This window comes from Folsomia candida, unplaced genomic scaffold (assembly GCF_002217175.1).
Source record: "Folsomia candida strain VU population unplaced genomic scaffold, ASM221717v1 Fcan01_Sc026, whole genome shotgun sequence".
In the NCBI taxonomy this organism is placed as follows: Eukaryota; Metazoa; Arthropoda; class Collembola; order Entomobryomorpha; family Isotomidae; genus Folsomia; species Folsomia candida.
Genome location: NW_019091218.1, coordinates 756,928 through 774,981, shown reverse-complemented (window position 1 = coordinate 774,981; position 18,054 = coordinate 756,928). Strand labels below are relative to the sequence as shown.

Here is an 18,054-nt window from a genome sequence, read left to right as displayed (position 1 = left end):
ATCAGCGTAAACCAATACTATGCCACTCAATTTGCCCATACTATATTTCAAATCATCTTGAAAATTCTAGCTTTAGTACAAAATTCCGACTTGCCTACAAAATTCTTACTAACCAATGTGAGTAAATAGTTATGTCACGTTGCCTTCAATTGTTGCCTTAAAATGTTTGTTTAATTCGAATTTGTTTCAGTATCTAAATATTTCAATATGATTGGAATTTAGGAATTCAACAATACTCATTTTGGTAGAATTTGACTTACTCTGTTTTGTAGTTTGAAGTTCATAATTTCAGGATCATTATTTAATTTTTCTCTTCATATAAATAAGGCTCTACTTATAAACCCCGACAAAGAAACGATTAGTTGACTTTAATTATGTTACACAATTACTACAGTTCCACCCAATGAATACTCATGAAATTGACTCACATGACAAACTCATGTATACTTGTCACAAATCTGTCGAAATCCTGCCGGCGCCTCTTCAAATAAAATTCCCAGGGAACTTTGAAAATATTTGGATTCTGAGTAGTGAGTCCCTCTGGAAGAATTTTGAATTTCCAGAGTTCCACGCATTGAATACTCATGAAATTGACTCACATGACAAACCCAGGTATACTCGTCACAAATCTGTCGAAATCCCGCCGGCGCCTCTTCAAATAAAATTCCCAGGGAATTTTGAAAATCCTTGGATTCTGAGTAGTGAGTCCCGCTGGAAGAATTTTGAATTTCCAGAGTTCCACGCAATGAATACTCATGAAATTGACTCATATCACAAACTCATGTATACTCGTCACAAATCTGTCGAAATCCCGCCGGCGCCTCTTCTAATTAAATTCCCAGGGAACTTTGAAAATCCTTGGATTCTGAGTAGTGAGTCCCGCTGGAAGAATTTTGAATTTCCAGAGTTCCACGCAATGAATACTCATGAAAATGACTCACATGACAAACCCAGATATACTCGTCACAAACCTGTCGAAATCCCGCCGGCGCCTCTTCAAATAAAATTCCCAGGGAACTTTGAAAATCCTTGGATTCTGAGTAGTGAGTCCCGCTGGAAGAATTTTGAATTTCCAGAGTTCCACGCGACGAATACTCATAAAATTGACTCACATGACAAACCCAGGTATACTCGTCACAAATCTGTCGAAATCCTGCCGGCGCCTCTTCAAATAAAATTCCCAGGGAATTTTGAAAATCCTTGGATTCTGAGTAGTGAGTCCCGCTGGAAGAATTTTGAATTTTCAGAGTTCCACGCAATGAATACTCATGGAATTAAGTCACATGACAAACTCATGTATACTCGTCACAAATCTGTCGAAATCCCGCCGGCGCCTCTTCAAACAAAATTCCCAGGGAACTTTGAAAATCCTAGGATTCTGAGTAGTGAGTCCCGCTGGAAGAATTTTGAATTTCCAGAGTTCCACGCAATGAATACTCATGGAATTAAGTCACATGCCAAACTCATGTATACTCGTCACAAATCTGTCGAAATCCCGCCGGCGCCTCTTCAAATAAAATTACCAGGAAACTTTGAAAATCCTAGGATTCTGAGTAGTGAGTCCCGCTGGAAGAATTTTGAATTTCCAGAGTTCCACGCGACGAATACTCATAAAATTGACTAACATGACAAACTCATGTATACTCGTCACAAATCTGTCGAAATTTCGGCGGCGCCTCTTCAAGTAAAATTGCAACGAGACTTTAACTCACATGACAAACTCATCTATAATTGTCACAAATCCTACTGGCGGCCCTTCAAGCAAAACTCCCGGTAATTTGGGTAATATAGAAGGAATTATGAATTTGTCGAGTTCCACGTAATGGATCCTCCTGAAATTAACTTTTCTATACTGGTCATGAATCCCCCAAATCCTTCAGCGCCTCTCCAACTTACTTCGGAGGAGGAGATAATGTGTCCTGCATTCATGTAAACAAAGCGTGACAAGCGGCGTAATGGCGGGTGTGGTTACCTATATGGAATGTCCATGGATTTCGCCGGGCTTGGAACACATCCGTACATCACCAGATAACTTGTTGTTCCGCGGGATACCACAGGTGGCTCTTAACCGTGATGGGGAACACTTGGAGGGGTTTTGACCCTAAAAACATACCCCGAGGGGACTGGGGGTATGTAGACACGCCCATAGGACGTATAAACATGATGCAGAACTCTTTGGCGAGGATTTACCCCAAAATCTCATGTCGCCCCAAGGGGTGGGTGTGGTGACGTATTTACACACCCACACATGATGGGTAACAAGCGGAGGGAGTTTTGTCCCAAAATCTCAATTTACCCCAACGAGGGGGTGTGGGCACGCCCACAAGACGCGATGATTTGGCCAAGAATCTCACTTTGCCCCAATTTTCTCACTTCGCCCCATGGGGGGTGTGGCCGGCACACCCCCTGAAACTTTTACGCAATACTCCTTCAAGGAATAGGGGTTGAACGGAATTGGGCGGAAGGCGGCTGGCGGCTGACGGTGGTCGGCTAAATGTCAGTTCTGGGCTGGGCTAACTTCCTATACATGGAGTTATGTAAAATAATATTCCTAATAGACCTAGAAGATTCCTAAGACTAATAAGAATCAAAAATTTACAGTTAAGCAAATCCATCAAGTAGTAATTACTATTTTCCGTAAGGAATATTGAATGTACATGTGTGTGTGTTCGTTCTGGTATTTCTCTTCTTCTCTCCCTCTTTCACCCATTTATGGACGAGTTTGCTGTCTGGGAACAATTCGCTTTCTATGTATTCCGTTAAGCTTTTGTCAGCTATTAAACACAATTAGTGCATAGCAAGCAAAAAAAGATAAGGAAGGGAAGGATGTCACGATGCATAAGCATCAGACAAAGAGAGAAGCCAGAACATGCGTACAACAATTGTAAAAGTCGGGGAAAGTTCTACTTTCTCCGACTCTGCATGATAAAAAGAGTGAGCAGCATTCACTCTTGGTTCTGTTCTGTACTGTCAACTTTCTTTCTGAATAAACATCTAATCTGTACTTCCATTGAAACCTATCCGAACTCGTCTCACGTCCCTCATTCGGCATTCCCACACACAATTGACTTACACTTGACAAGCACAAGGAGATCGAATCGTCTAAATGGCAAAAATATTTTGAAAGTACCGTAATATGATGTGCGTAATCCGGCCTTATTGACCATTTGTACCATTCATGCTGCAAAACTGTGGTGCAAAGCGTGTTGTCCTTACGAAACCAATCATGGACCGAGATTTCAAAGTCGTGTTTCGGCCTTGAAATCGATGACACACCCTTCAAATTTGTTTTCCTGTATCACGAATTTTGTGGATTGAATTGTCAACGCTATTAAATCTAGCTCTTATCTGTGAATATGCGCTTATCGTCACCTTCCGCAGGGGTACAAATTGTCGAAAATCCATGTTTTTAACCAGTTTTGCGAAGTCTTACTCATATCACGTGGGCTAATAAGCGTTTTATACTGACCCCTGTATGTCGGACAACCTTCCTTTGTCATGCTGGGTTAGTCCCGAAAATAGTTATTAAAGTATTACCATTGTTCTGAAACGGTTGGTGGTAAATCGTCGTCGGAAGTTTGGTAGCGGACATGTCGAAGGAAGAACAACTTGTTGACGGACAGATAAATGAAGTGGACAAGTTGAAGAATAAGATTTGGTCGAAAATGAGGAAAATTTATTTCCTTTAAAATTTACACAATTAATTTTTTACAACATTCTGAAAAATTAGGTTTTTTGTAGATTTTTTGTTTTTAGGAAAGTGTACCATAACGAGATTTAGGCTGGTTCAGATTTCATACGAAAACTATGCGATTTCCTTCAACTCATTTATGTAAGTTAGTATTTTTTTGATTGATAGTATGTCCTCGAACTATTTGAACTGCGTTTGGGTTTAAAATATTTTTTATCACTCCGCAATCCTAGCATCTTTCAGATTTTTGCATTTCCACTTAAATCCATCCCATGCATTGGATACTACTAGGATACACAATTCCTTGTGGTTGCGAGAAGACTTTACCTTTGGTATGGCATTGCGAAAAAAATTTCACAACAAAACTCACAGATGTAAAAGCTAGCAGTATAAAACCATCGGAAAATCCATAGGGAGAAACTTTTAGGACACCCTATAGGCTAAAATCATAATATATTCCTAATGATGTAATCTTGATCTTGAGATCCGGATATGATTACGGAACAAGTTTAAAAATTGTTTATATCGATTTATGAGAAAATCTTTAGAGAATACAGGATTAACATGATAATGAAAACATATTTGGCAATAGATAAATGCACCTCATCAGAATTCCTGTTGCGCCTCAACCTTCAATCAACCAGGACATGACAATGAATTCACTTGCATACATATTTAATCAACCTTACTTACTAATTCGGGAAAATGACGAATTACTGGATTTCATAAGTCATGACATCACACATTCTGCACATCTACTTATTACAAATATGAACTACTGTTTCAATTGTTCAAAAAGATGGTAGCATTTGAATAATTATCCATAAACCTCATGCTAAATATTGTGCTAAAGGTCGGCGAAATATTTGACAAAAACGACGGAACAGATGCGACTTATGTGTTACACAATTTTCATTACATAACGAATTAAAATACTAATGTATGAAATCAAATGGAAGACCATGCTAATAAAATAAATAGTAATACACCGATACATATGTCTACACCTCAAATTATTTATTCACTCGCTCCGCGAAGGAATAATTTAGACCTCGATATTTCCCCCATTACACGATCGCTATCATCTTTTAAAAATTAAATAATTACTAGCTGAACTTATATCTATATTTTTTTTTAAATTATAAAACTCTTAACTTTTATAATGCGTTTCAGTAAATTTTACCAGCAATATTTTTCAATTTTTGGTGTATTGTGTACACTAATTCATACCGCAGTTGCACAACGATTAGGTTCTATCACAGAAAAATTTGATCGTCATATAGAAATAAATCCAGATTATTCCGTGTCTTGGAGATTTTACGGCGAGGACTACATAATTTTCCGAATTATTGCGCGATATCCAACTCCAAATTCCTATATTGGATTTGGAATATCGCAAACGGGTAGGATGGATGGATCAGATATCTTAATTATAAAATGTGACTATCCAAATGAATCTACTCTTAACTTCAATCTAGAGGTATGTACATGTTAATTACAAATACATATATGTATGCACGTTTACCTAGAATAACTACTGAAAATTCATGCTAACAATGCAAGTCTTTTACGTGTATAACTCGGATCCCAATGGAACCAATTTTATTTTATTCACCCCCAAAATTAGCATGCATGCCCGTATTTTTTAATTTTTCCTAATGCGCTAATTTAAGCCCGAGACGCGAATTTTAAACTGTTCTCCAGCTGAAACCTGGTTCTTAAAGATTCTGCAAATTTTCGAATTTTAGCACGAATCCAAAAATTGAAAAATATGTCTCTTCGGAATGATTTACCTGACTTACAAAAAATCTAAGCGACTTGAAATTTGAATTTCAAAATTTTTTACCAGTTTTTGAAATTCGTTAAACTTACAAACTCTTTCAATTTTTTAAGTTTTCAAAAAAATATTGCTTTATAAGACAGGTAAATAATTATGGAGAAACACGTTCTCAAATTTTTGGATTCTCGCTAAAAGTCCAAAATTTACAGAATTTTTAAAACTAAACGTATTGGCTGGACAAAAGTTTAAAATTCGCGCCTCAAGCTCAAATTAGCGCATTAGGAGAGATGAAAAAATACGGGGTACTTATTTTTTTGTGGTCAACAAAACAAAATTGGTCCCATTGAGATCTGAGTTTTACACGTAAAAGACTTGCATTGTAAGAAACTGCAGAATAGTACTTATAAATCTATACAGTATAATTTCGAGAAAAATAAAATTTAAATTTAAATATAATTAAAAAGAAATAGGACGCACATTTTAGTTAAAATATTGCGTGATTTAAAAACTCGAGATGAAAAACATGACTTAGAAATTACAACGGACACACTTCGACTAATTTGGGCAGTTGGAGAGTACGACTTGGTCACGGGAAATTTATTCTACCACAAAAACAAGGGAAGTATTTCGGTAAATTTCCTAGATACCGATGTCGAAACACCGACTGCAGAGGAACTGGAAAAAAAGTAACACACTAAAAAATCCCAATTACAATTTGCAATTTCAATAAATTTTGTGAAATCAGGTATCAAGTCTGGAAAACAGAACAAACTGTCCAAGTCCCCAGAAATGAGACTTTTTATGTGTTCCTTCTTTCAAGGGCCGAAAACAAGGTGGAAAAATCATATCGTTGGGGTAAGAGAGTTAGATATTTTCAAAATTTGAATAATTTTTTTTTGCAAAATTTATTTCATAATTTTCACAGTTCGGGATGCATATTGACCATGCAGAAAATAAAGGACACGTGTTCGATGCGGGCTTGTATCGATGTACGGCGCCAGATGGGGTAAACCCAGACGAGTTTTTCGCTCCATTTCTGGGTAACGGGTACGACTGCAATTATTCTCCTGTTCCTTTCCCATCTGAGAATTGTGGAACGTTCGAGTTCCAATGGACGATTGGTGGGAAGGTAAATATAAAAATGAACCGGAGCAACGAATATAACCAAGGGGTGAAAGCAGTGTGCAGTCCTACACACTGAACACAATATCGTGTTTTCCAGTTCAAAATCTGTTAAAATTGTCTCACGCGTATAAAATTTAACAGCTGATGACCTTCCAGTGACATCTAAGTGACCTGTCAGTTATTTGTCACCTAAGTGTTCAGAATGAAGGCCACCATCGAATTCGGGGTTAAATTATTTCAGTTCAAATTGATATATATCATTTGACCTTTAAATGACATTTCATGACCTTTTGACCCTGAAAAGTGTGCCTACAGTGGCCATCTTCGAACTCGTTCTGTGTCTTTTGAACTTAGGAGCTTACATTGAAAATTTATGTCTTTTCGTTCAAAAGTTATCGGACTAACGGACAGAGGGACTGACATAATGATCTTATAAAGGGCTTTCACCCTTTAATAATTTGTTGTAAGAAGTTAGTTGCAAAAAGTTTTATGCCGCTCTTTTTATCCCATAGATCACACTTTTCCCGGACAATCTGGGCCTTCCCCTTGGTCGAGATGATGGCACCGTGGAATATTTTATGACCGAAGTACATTACGAAAATCCAGACAGGAGAAGTGATCTCAAAATTCGGGCTGGATTTAATGTCTATTACACTCCTTCCCTTAGGTATGAGTATAGAAATACCAATGGTATTCTGTTGAATTGATTTGTATTGCAATGGTAGATTTTTGCGTATCTAACGACCATGCCCGTTCAAAAACAAAATTTTCATTCAAAAGTCAGTTATCCCTATTTCTGATTGAAGATTGTCGTTCACATTCAGTCATTTTCTTTCAAACTAATTTCAGAGTGAAATTTTCACTTCATTTCATAATTCGCCCCATGTATTAAGCATAAAGTGAAGAATGACATGAGTGAATACAATTTCATTCACAGTCATTGATCTGAAATGACGGAATCCTTCAATCATTTTCATTTAAATGACGGGAAATTTATTTTCATTCACGATCATTCATAACCAGTCAAATGAATGAAGGTGAACAGGTATACTAACGACAAGGTTTTTATGTAACTTGTGACATAGACCAACGGAAATTGGACAAATTCAACTCGCTTTCATGACAAATAAAACCTTCTCCTTGACAATTCCTCCAAATTCGGAAGACTTCCTGGTTAGTTCCCATTGTCCTATGGAATGTACCTAAAATCTTCCCGAGGATGGAATTAACGTTTTCAATTACCTTCTCCATTCTCATTTGACATGTAATTTACCCACGAATACAAATTATGAAGCAATTCATATGCACAATTAATTATTGATTTAACCCCTTAACTCGTATTTAGCTAAGACAATCATGCACTCTCAATAATTTAGACGCAAAATTATTACCAATTTTATTACCCTGACACGGTAACATCAACTGTATGTCATTAGGTAATAAATTTGTTACCAAAATTGTCAACATTGAAAGTAACAAATATTGTATCATCTCAGGAAATAATTTATATCCTTGGTGGAAATAATTTTATCTCCAAAATTATTGCCTGTGAGTGACAATTTGTCTCCTTAAAGCCAACCGCAAGGCTTAGTGGCGGGTTGGCTTTTCTCGCAAACGTTTTTTCCTCTCGTCTGGCAGAATGGCGAAAATTGTTCGAGTTTCGCATCCTACCAGAGGAAAAAAATTAGTACTTGGCGATTCGGATTATGAATTATTCTCAATTTCAGGTAAACAATTTTAATACATATTTATATGATATGAGTTATTAAGGTGCTGTTATTTATTTTTTGCCCTATATTTACAGTGAAACAAAAGTTTTTGCTAGATCCGGATGCGAAAATTTCATTCGAAGATGAATACGGCGCAGAAGTGGATGAAGACATTTTCCAATTTTACTGCAGCAACATTCAATCCCCAACGTTACTGTGAAAATCTTTGGAGAAGATGTTATTTATGGTGAGTAGAAACTCTAGTTAAAGAGGTAATAATTTTTATTTAGCTTTGAATAAAAGTTATTTTAAGCGTTTTTCTTAATTAATACAGTTGACGTTTCATCTCCTATGGCCACAGCTGGAATAAATTCATCCCCAGCTTCAAGTTAAAAATACCAAAACAATGAGGACATCGAAATAACTAATTTTAAGCAGGCGAGACCTCATTGTTATTCATTCATTTATTTTTATTCAACAGCGACTTGTTTAATTTGCTAGAATATCACATTTCTAATTTTTTTGAGTTACAGATAATTGAGGCACATATTCAACAAAATAATAAATTGGAGGAGCTAGTTCGAGAATCAATAATTAACTCTTGTGTCACTGCCCAGGCCTCGTCGACTTTAATTAAGGAGCTCGTCGCCAAATTTATTGAGCTCAAGGGGTAGGACATTTATTTTAGAACAATTAACTTTGTCAAATCAAGTCTACATTATCGAAATTGTATTTAGTATATCGCCGACGTCAAAGGATCAGAGAATATTTGCTAAAGCAATTCTTCTCGTTATTCCTTCGTGGCGCTATCCTGGAAGTGATGACGGGACGGTAAGTATATGATTTGACACTCATGAGGTATTTTTAAGCAAGTTATCTAATTACACAAACAATTTAATTTAGGATATTTTGTTTGACCAAGTTGGACGAGGTGGTCTGATTCAAGCTAGACTGCGGCACATCCACAAATCTATAAACAAAGATAAGCCAAAAGCACAAAGGAAGCGAGCGCTACCCAGGACGGAGGATTCGTCGCTAAAACGTGTCGCTGTCGGAACAGAGGTGGCTGATAGTTCGACCTTGGATTCGATTCGCAAGCTGAGTGGCCTTTGTCCAAAAACGGCTGAAAATCAAATAAAACGGCTGATGCAGGAGACTCTCCAACACCGCTCGATGTTACGGCAGACACGTCAGCTAGGAATTCTAAATACATACAATAAGTTTTTAGAATGTGACTTTCTGGTATGAAAATACTACACATGATAAATATCCAATTCACTGATGGAAGAATTATTTTGTTAATATTTCAGATTAATTACGAATTCTCCTTGATGCATGAAAATTCGGTCAAAAATTTTGTAGATATTTGGCCAGCGGGTGCCCCCAAAATTGTACAAAAGGGACCGGAAGTCTGTAGAACTCCTGCGTTGCAAAAATTTCTTATGGAAGAAGCAAGCAAGTTTTTTAGTGTGGATTGTGGGATTTTTAAGGGAATAGAAAATTAACCATTAACAAAATTTCTAGATAACTGGGACATCAATATTTCTGCCCTTTTTACCCTGTTGCACCTGATTCCACCTGCTCCGCAGGGACAAGGGAGAGGAAGTCGCTCGAATATTGGTGACGCCAAAGAACTTTTAGTATCATTTTTTAAAGTAAATATTTTATTCCCTTGCTTAATTTTGCTCGATATTTTATTAATTTCTATGTCACTGAATTTAGAGTGGGACACCGCTTCAATCAATTTTGAACACGTGGGCGGATAAGAAAAGCCAACCAAATCTAGCTTGTCTTGGGGACAACAAAAAGGACCTTACCTCATATTTTATCGTGTGCGACCGCAAGATTCTTTCCATTGCAGCGCTAAATAGTGCAGAAGCTATCGACACTTTATTCAAGTCACACTACGTTTTCGCCACAGAATACGATAAGAATTTGTCTGGATTATGGAACTTTATTCAAGTCTATTTATATAAATTAGAATTAGGGACAACTACCCTTCCGCGCAAAGTTAAACAAGTCTACAGTCAACTCGCCAGTATTTTTGACGTTCACCAAGATTGTTGAACCGATTTACAATGTTCCAATGCCCGGAATGCGTTAGGTTATTTGGTACGGATTTAGAAATTAAGAATCATTTAAAATATATTCATGCGTATAGTCACTTAAATTTTCATGCTATTGCTTGTCCGGGTATTTCCTGCCTAGTAGAAATTAGTACATGGAGTGGGTTACAGAGCCATCTAAAAACTTTCCACGCTGGTGGAAATAGTGCCGAAAATAGTGAACAATTAGTCGACGACCTCTCAGAGGAACAAGTTGAACCTAGTTCTAGTAATATTATTACAAAATCTGCCTCTCCATCTACTGAAAATTTAGAAAATTTAGACGATATATCGACCGAATTCGGAATAACACTTTTCACGGATCTACTGCATGATTTATGTTCGTCTTTATCAGCTAGTGGTGTCAATAATTCAATTGTAGATTTGGTGATGAAGGAAATGAAATATAATTTCTCAGAAATTTGTAAATTGATTTGTAAAATAGGATTTAAATATCGTATTAATGATTTTGACGCTTTCTCTTGCCAAGTGAATAGCTTATTGGCTGCTTTTTGTAAGGCGAAGTCTTCTTATAACAGGTTAAAATTGTGTAAAAAAAAATGATCAGATTATTCTCCCTGTAGAAATAAGTTTAGGTACCCGTACCGAAATGCGAATCCGAAATAATAAGCGACAACAAGTAATTGTCTCAGACACGTTTATGTATGTGCCCCTCTTAAAAACCTTAGAAAAAATACTAAGCTGTCAAGAGTATACTAAATATTTAACTGCCCCTTTGGATAGACAGATTAAAATTTATGAAAATTTTAGCGATACGAATAGTTACAAAACAAATGGATTATTTTCCAAAAATCCCAGCGCTCTACAGATTCAATTATTTTACGATGATTTCGAAACTGTAAATCCGTTGGGTAAAAGAGGGGTCCACAAAATTGGTGCCTTGTTTTTTATTTTACGTAATTTTCCTGATTTTGTAAATTCACAGTTAAAAAATATTCATCTTCTAGCCTTATTCTATTCGGAGGGCGCAAATAAATACGGTTACAGATCGATTTTTAATCATATTATACCAGATATTAAAATTTTAGAAACTGAAGGCGTTAATGTTCTCGGAAGGGGCCAGACATTTTTTAGAACCATTTGCGCGCTTGCTCATGATAATCTGGGGGCGAATTCCTTACTTGGTTTTATGGAATCCTTCAGTGCGAATTATTATTGTAGAATTTGTTGTGTTTCAAAACCTGATGCTCAAGAAAAATTTGATCATTCGGAATTTTTGTTAAGAAATAGGGAAAATTTACGGGACCATTTAAATCACTTGTCACATGGCGTTGTAGGCAGCTGTCCACTCGATGATCTTAATTTTTATTCTTTTGTCAATTCTCCATCGGTGGATATTATGTATGATATTTTAGAAGGGGTGGTTCCTTTTGAGCTTAAATTAGTGCTGCAGAGGCTGATAAGTTTAGGCGGTATAAGCTTAAATATTATTAATGATAGGTTAATGGTGCATGATTATGGGTTTTTGGAGTCCAAGAATAAGCCAAGTCCTATAAAATTAGATGGTCAAGGTCATCGGATTGGACAAAAAGCGGCTCAAGCATGGTGCCTTATCAGATTTTTGCCTGTAATTATCGGCGATTTGATTGAAACTGAGGAGCAAAAAAAATATTGGAAATTAGTAATTGCGTTGCTGACTTGTATGAGTTACGCCTTCTGCAGAAAATTTTCTGACACAACAATTGAATGTCTAAAAGCCAGCATAGTCAAGCATCACAAATTATTCAAAGAACTTTTTCCAGAAACTAGACTGATACCAAAACACCACTTTATGTGTCATTACCCTTACATAATTCGACAGAGTGGTCCCCTTATTTCTCTATGGACGATGCGATTTGAGGGGAAGCATTACTATTTTTCGCAGTTAGCCAACCGTAATAGAAACTTCATTAATATTTGTTCATCTCTTGCCATGCGGCACCAACAATACAGTTCCCATATGTTTAAAAATATTGACCTTCACGATGGACTTGAAATAGATAATGTGATAAAGGTTTGTTTATCAGAACTCGCAGATTCTTTTGATATTATTGAGTGCTTAAGATTAATTAAGGGGTTTGAATTTTGCTCGGCGGATACTTTTGTGTATTGTACTAGCAAAATCAAATATAAAGGATATTCTTATCGATCAAATTATGTAGTGTGTTTTGGAACGGGTCCAATATTTCCTAAATTTGGGATTATTTCGGAATTTCTTGTTATTCACGATAATAAGTGCCTATTCATACTCAAAGAGATGACAGTCGAATATTTTGATTCTCATTTCTTTGCTTATAAGGTCCTAATGGGCGAACATGTAATTTTGGTTGATGTTGAAGATTTAGTCATACACGATTGCATGGAGATTCAAAAAAATTGCAAAGTTGACGGTTTGTTTGTAACGACAAGACACCATTTGTAAAGACATACATATTTCCGAATGCGCTAGAAATTAATCTTATCTTATTCTTATTATCTAAGAACCAATATAATTGTATGATAAGTAATATATATAAACATGTACATAATTTAATTCTTATATCTTTGTTTTTGTAATATGTAGAAACATGTGAGAAAATTTAGTTTCTAATAAAAGCTCAGTTAAATAAATAAATAAATTGTCATGAAATTGTATCCATATTTGCTTCCTCAGAGTCATAAACTATCACCGCAAGGAGACAAATATGTGACGGAGACGGAGATAATTCATCTCCCATATTATCACTACTAGTAGGTAAATTATTTCCACTCAGAGACACAACTTACCATCATATTGAATACGTTTTGTAATCCGCAGTAACAAATTGTATCTGGACAGGTGACAATAATATTTACCTCCGCTCGGGAGACAAAACACACTTGTCAACGGAGGGAGGTAAATTATTACCCTACGGTAGACTCACATAGTACCTACACGAGGAGACGATTTTGGTGGCAATTTTGCTGAGAGTGTGGTTTTGTAAGAAATGGTTTAATTCGGAAGTAAGACAAAAGTCGTCCTGAAAAATCGTGGTCATAGTGAGAGAGTAAGACAATTGTCGTTTATGGAAGATGACTGATTTCCACCATTTTCTCCCCTCGCCGTAGAATCTGTTGGAATATAAGGGATCTTTCCTATGCCAACCAAATGTTAAATTTGAACATTTTCTTACCAAAAATTTGGATATTTCCCAATCCATCGCAATATTAAATTTTTGATCTTTAAGCTTCCCGAATTAATGCATTTTCTTGTGGTCAATGATACTCGTCAAAGGGTTAAGCATATGTATCAATAAATATTCCCATAAATTTCAGGTCGCCGACTTAAACTCCGACATTTCCGAAACGGTAAAGAATTACCCGTCATAGGGAAAGAGGATCATTTTGATTTTTACTATCAAAATAATCGAGGTCTTCGAAAGCACGTAAAAATCCTGCCGGGCGACCATCTCACGATGGAATGTGTTTACGACTCTACTTTTAAACGAGGTCGTGTCACCTTGGGGGGAGGATCACTGAGCACAGTTAGAAATTTTGCATTGATATGAGGTAAAAAATAACTTCAAACGGAGTAAAAAGTGCAGTGATGCTACATAGAGTATATGTAGGGAAAAATTTCATGGGGTAATCGATTTTACTCTACCTTGCACTCGGAGTGCATTATATAGTGTTAGTTGCATTACCCGTTATAAGCCACATTTCGTACCCCACATGAACCAAAAGCATCTAGATAGTTTATATAGTATAATCTTTTTTATCTCATATCATGGCACAGAGTAACTATATGAAGTTAATAAATTTCATATATAGAGTATCGGTTATCTTTTGTATTTATTGTACTTGCATCATTAAAATTACAATTCGTATTAATAATATTATTTAGCTATTTATCTAATACTATTATATACGTTGTAAGCAATTCTTGTCTCCTATCGCAGGAAGAAATTCAAGAACGTTCGAATTATTTTCTACATAAAAATTGCAAGCAACGTTTTATTAGATATTTGATAATTTGCAAAACTGTTTAAAAAGGATACAAACCGAAAAATAAGTAAGAAATGAATACCTTCAAAAGTTTGAATGTACTCCTTAAAATCCAGTTGCGTTAGAAGTCGCTTTGACCTCCGCAGAGTCCATTTTAAATTAATAATTTGATGCAATTTATAAACTGAAATCTTTGAAGATCAAATGGGCACAAAACTGACTGAAAGTAAAAAGCGGGCGTTTAACTCAATGTAGGTGATAGACCATGCCGAGTTAAACCTATGCGGGGTAGCCTTGTTTAATGTAGGGTATTGCGATCTGGCAGTTACCCTATGTATGACATCGCTCCCTCATATGAAATTAAGCGTGTGCAATATTGGGTCACTTTGCGTCACTTTCATCTAGGGTAACTTTTCCCTATTACTTTATGATCGGGTAGGGTGATTTACGAAATATGCAGTTAATAAAAATTTTACTTGTCGAAGAGTAAACGTCTTTTCTAACTGTGAGGGATGAAATGTGCCAAGATTGGAGGATGTCAATTCTTGCGGGAGCTACCACTCGCACAAGGAGATTCTGAAATTTATGGGAATTGATAAAGTCTACCAGGTAAGGATGTTGGGAGTAAATATATACACTCTTAGAAATGGGGTTACGATTATAACCAGAAAGTGAATGTAAGTGACTCTACCGCCGTGGTGCGTAAATTTTTCATCGGGCAAATATTAATGGTGACCCTAAATGACTGAATGGGATACCCTAAAAACTAAACCCTATGGGGGACTGAATGGCCTTCCCTAACTTGCCAATAACCATCCTTATTTATCTTAAACTTTACCCTAATTTCCCAATATACTTTAACTAACTAAATTATAGTTCATATGCAAAGACAAAACGAAAAGAATCAATCTATGCCCACTTCGTAGTTAAATTATATTTATGTACGTAGGTATATGATACGTAGCAAGGGAAGGTTCATACTACTTTTACTCTTTGGCAAGTTCGCTGCCAATTAACTTTATTCCAACAAATTGTCAAAGTAGAAAATACTAAAATATGAGTAAATTCGAAACCCTAAGCCCGTATAGTTCCGATTTGGAGTCATCTTCTGAAGAACATATTCCTTCTAAGAAGGTAAAATTGGTGAGAAAAAGGGTTGAGTATGTATTTCATTGACCATTTAATCGGAATAGCACACATTCGTAGAGATTTTAATATCTCGGATACTTGCAAAAATGTACCCCTTGGGTCAAAATGTAGACCAAGGCGCCCAAAGAAATGCAAGCGAGCCCTTGTTGTTGACTAATTTTGTATATTGATTTATGAACTAATTCTAAGAAATGGTTTTAATAAATGATAATCGAGATGTAATTCCCTTAAAAATGATGTAAATAAATGATTTTTAACTATCATAATTTTAGGGTCGAGATTCAGTTATTAGCTATTTTTTTCGACCTGTTAGGGAAGGCCAGTCAGTCCACCGTAGGATTTAGTTTTTAGGGTGTCCCATTCAGTCACTTAGGGTCGCCATTAAATGCGACCCTTTGTCATCGAGTGGTTGCAATTGTCACGGACTAATTATCAAGTTTCACCGACTTGGTATTAAATTGTCACCGGAGCTAATAAGTTTATAACCAGTTAGTGACAAATTTATAACCACGTCGGTAAAGTCATAATACGTTTACTTTTTGGTTATAATCGTAACCCCATTTCTAAGAGTGTAGGTACAATATTTTTTTCGATATAATATTCACACAATTTTTCGGAACATTGCAAAATCTAAAAAAAACTTTAAGATTAGTCACTGTTACAAACGTATACAAATATTTGGATCAAAAATTATCGTGCAGGTCATACATGTTCATATGCATTCGTTTAATGATGAATGAATAAATTATTCATTCAATACTCAAAATTTGAATGAATATTGAATTAATAGTTTATTCTGATTTTTGAATAAATGAATATTGAGTAAATATGTATTCAATTCGTGTGAATGAATAATGAATGAACTTTTTTTCGATCATTCATTTTCAACTCAATGCTTATACGTTGAGAAAGTTATCTAATACTGTGAATTTTGAATACAATTAATAATGCAGGAATGGTGAATAATGAATCCATGTTGAATATTTAATGAATATTTTTTACAAGTTATGAATGAGTGAATAAGGAACGAATATTTTTTTCAAGGGTTTGAATGAATGAACTTTGAATGAATAAATATTTATCTACGTGGGCGTGAGTTTCCTGTTCAAATTATCTTTGGATTTTAATTTGTACATAATTCCACAGTACCAAGGAGAAAAAGATGCAACAGTGATTTCACCCCATAACTTGGCTGGCTTAAAATACAGCCACGCCGTTGAGCATGTCATCAATTGGTCACCCGAAGTCAGGAGGAAATACCAAGAACTTGTTCAATATGGTGAACAGCAAGCATACTGCTTACCTTTAGCCGGGAATAATGAGACCTTTGTGAGAACAAGGTATCCCGAGTTGGGGAATATTGTTGAAAGCTTTCAAATTACAATTTCTGGCATTACAATCTTAATACTTATCGGGGTGCTTATAGTTGTCCTAGTTACGGGCATCTGTTTGGTAATTTGTGTTGTGAGGACGGTGAGAAAGAGGAGGTTAAATAAATAAGGTGGTATTATTTCATTAATAAACAAATATGAATTAGTGAACATGCTAAAAATGTTTGACATAAATTATTTACTTTTATAAATATTTTTAAAAAATTTTTGGTGGATTTTCTTGATCCACATTTTATCTAGACTCGTGTATCATTGAATTCTTCGCAACATACATATTTACACACGTTTGTAACTACATATTATGAAAGTATGTGTATAAATACATGTAAATATGTATGAAATTGCACAACCCATTGTAATCGATTTAATTTTGTATGGTTAAGGTAGCCCAGCCATGCTACTCGAATTACTGAAATAAATAGGAGTTCTCATACCAAAACAGGAAATAGTAAATATTTTTACTGATACGTCGCAAACAATGACGTATTATATAATTTATATATATTTTTAAATATAATGTTTGCTCCTGATTTCATATCTACATACTTATTTGCTGCACTTTCCCAATCTCCCTCATGCGTCAGAGTGGTTAATTGCTTTAAGCATTATAACACACGATAAATTTGTGGGTGTGGCTATAAAAATAGCTCCAGACCCTTCCCAGCGTTCGTGTCGCTCCAGTGCCGGCATCTGCAGGGTCCAAGCAGGCGGCGGGAATGGTGGGATTAATTTTCGCGTCAATATCGTTTACTCCCGGGACGAACCAGCGAGACCAGCCGTTCGAAAATAGATTTGAAATCTCCATACACAATTTTCAGCTAGTTATTTTTTGATTTTTTTTTTATCGAATCGATTCGGGTTGTAGAGAAAAGAATTACGAATCTTTTGGTGAAAGTAGCATTTTTGTCGACATCTGGATTGATTAAGATTTCCCATCATCTGGAAATCCGCGTCCACGTTTGCATTTTTTACGAGTTTCAGCCCCTCCCCTGGCGCAAGGGGTGCAGTTGAACAAAATTATTTTACCGTTGCACTCACAAAAATTACCTCTACAAAGTATGCAAATCTTGTTCCTCGCTTCACCCTTTCCCCCCATTGTACTACCCTCACCGTAAATATCTTTGCGAATTTCACAATTTCA

The 18,054-nt window shown here is 35.9% G+C and overlaps 2 protein-coding genes across 2 annotated transcripts; both read left to right on the top strand.

The window, feature by feature from the left end:
• The first annotated feature begins 5,811 nt into the window (after positions 1-5,811).
• Positions 5,812-8,781, top strand: LOC118438805 (DBH-like monooxygenase protein 1 homolog). The gene is made up of 7 exons (XM_035859563.1): positions 5,812-6,157; positions 6,217-6,326; positions 6,397-6,600; positions 7,109-7,263; positions 7,682-8,323; positions 8,401-8,552; positions 8,640-8,781. Exons 1-5 carry the CDS (start codon positions 6,121-6,123, stop codon positions 7,800-7,802), a joined length of 627 nt encoding a protein of 208 aa, XP_035715456.1. The 5' UTR covers positions 5,812-6,120; the 3' UTR covers positions 7,803-8,323; positions 8,401-8,552; positions 8,640-8,781.
• Positions 8,236-13,028, top strand: LOC118438759. The gene is made up of 9 exons (XM_035859482.1): positions 8,236-8,323; positions 8,401-8,496; positions 8,640-8,693; positions 8,744-8,975; positions 9,043-9,136; positions 9,209-9,547; positions 9,616-9,760; positions 9,830-9,960; positions 10,028-13,028. Exons 1-9 carry the CDS (start codon positions 8,236-8,238, stop codon positions 10,370-10,372), a joined length of 1,524 nt encoding a protein of 507 aa, XP_035715375.1. The 3' UTR covers positions 10,373-13,028.
• Positions 13,029-18,054: the final 5,026 nt, after the last annotated feature.

Bases quoted from the DNA above. Each gene is read 5' to 3' on its own strand.
- LOC118438805 (XM_035859563.1), top strand. From the start codon at position 6,121: ATGTCGAAACACCGACTGCAGAGGAACTGGAAAAAAA. The intron at 6,158-6,216 runs GTAACACACTAA...TTGTGAAATCAG, and splicing joins GCAGAGGAACTGGAAAAAAA to GTATCAAGTCTGGAAAACAG. The intron at 6,601-7,108 runs GTAAATATAAAA...TTTATCCCATAG, and splicing joins AATGGACGATTGGTGGGAAG to ATCACACTTTTCCCGGACAA.
- LOC118438759 (XM_035859482.1), top strand. From the start codon at position 8,236: ATGGCGAAAATTGTTCGAGTTTCGCATCCTACCAGAGGAAAAAAATTA. The intron at 8,497-8,639 runs GCAACATTCAAT...TAATTAATACAG, and splicing joins CATTTTCCAATTTTACTGCA to TTGACGTTTCATCTCCTATG. The intron at 9,137-9,208 runs GTAAGTATATGA...AATTTAATTTAG, and splicing joins CTGGAAGTGATGACGGGACG to GATATTTTGTTTGACCAAGT.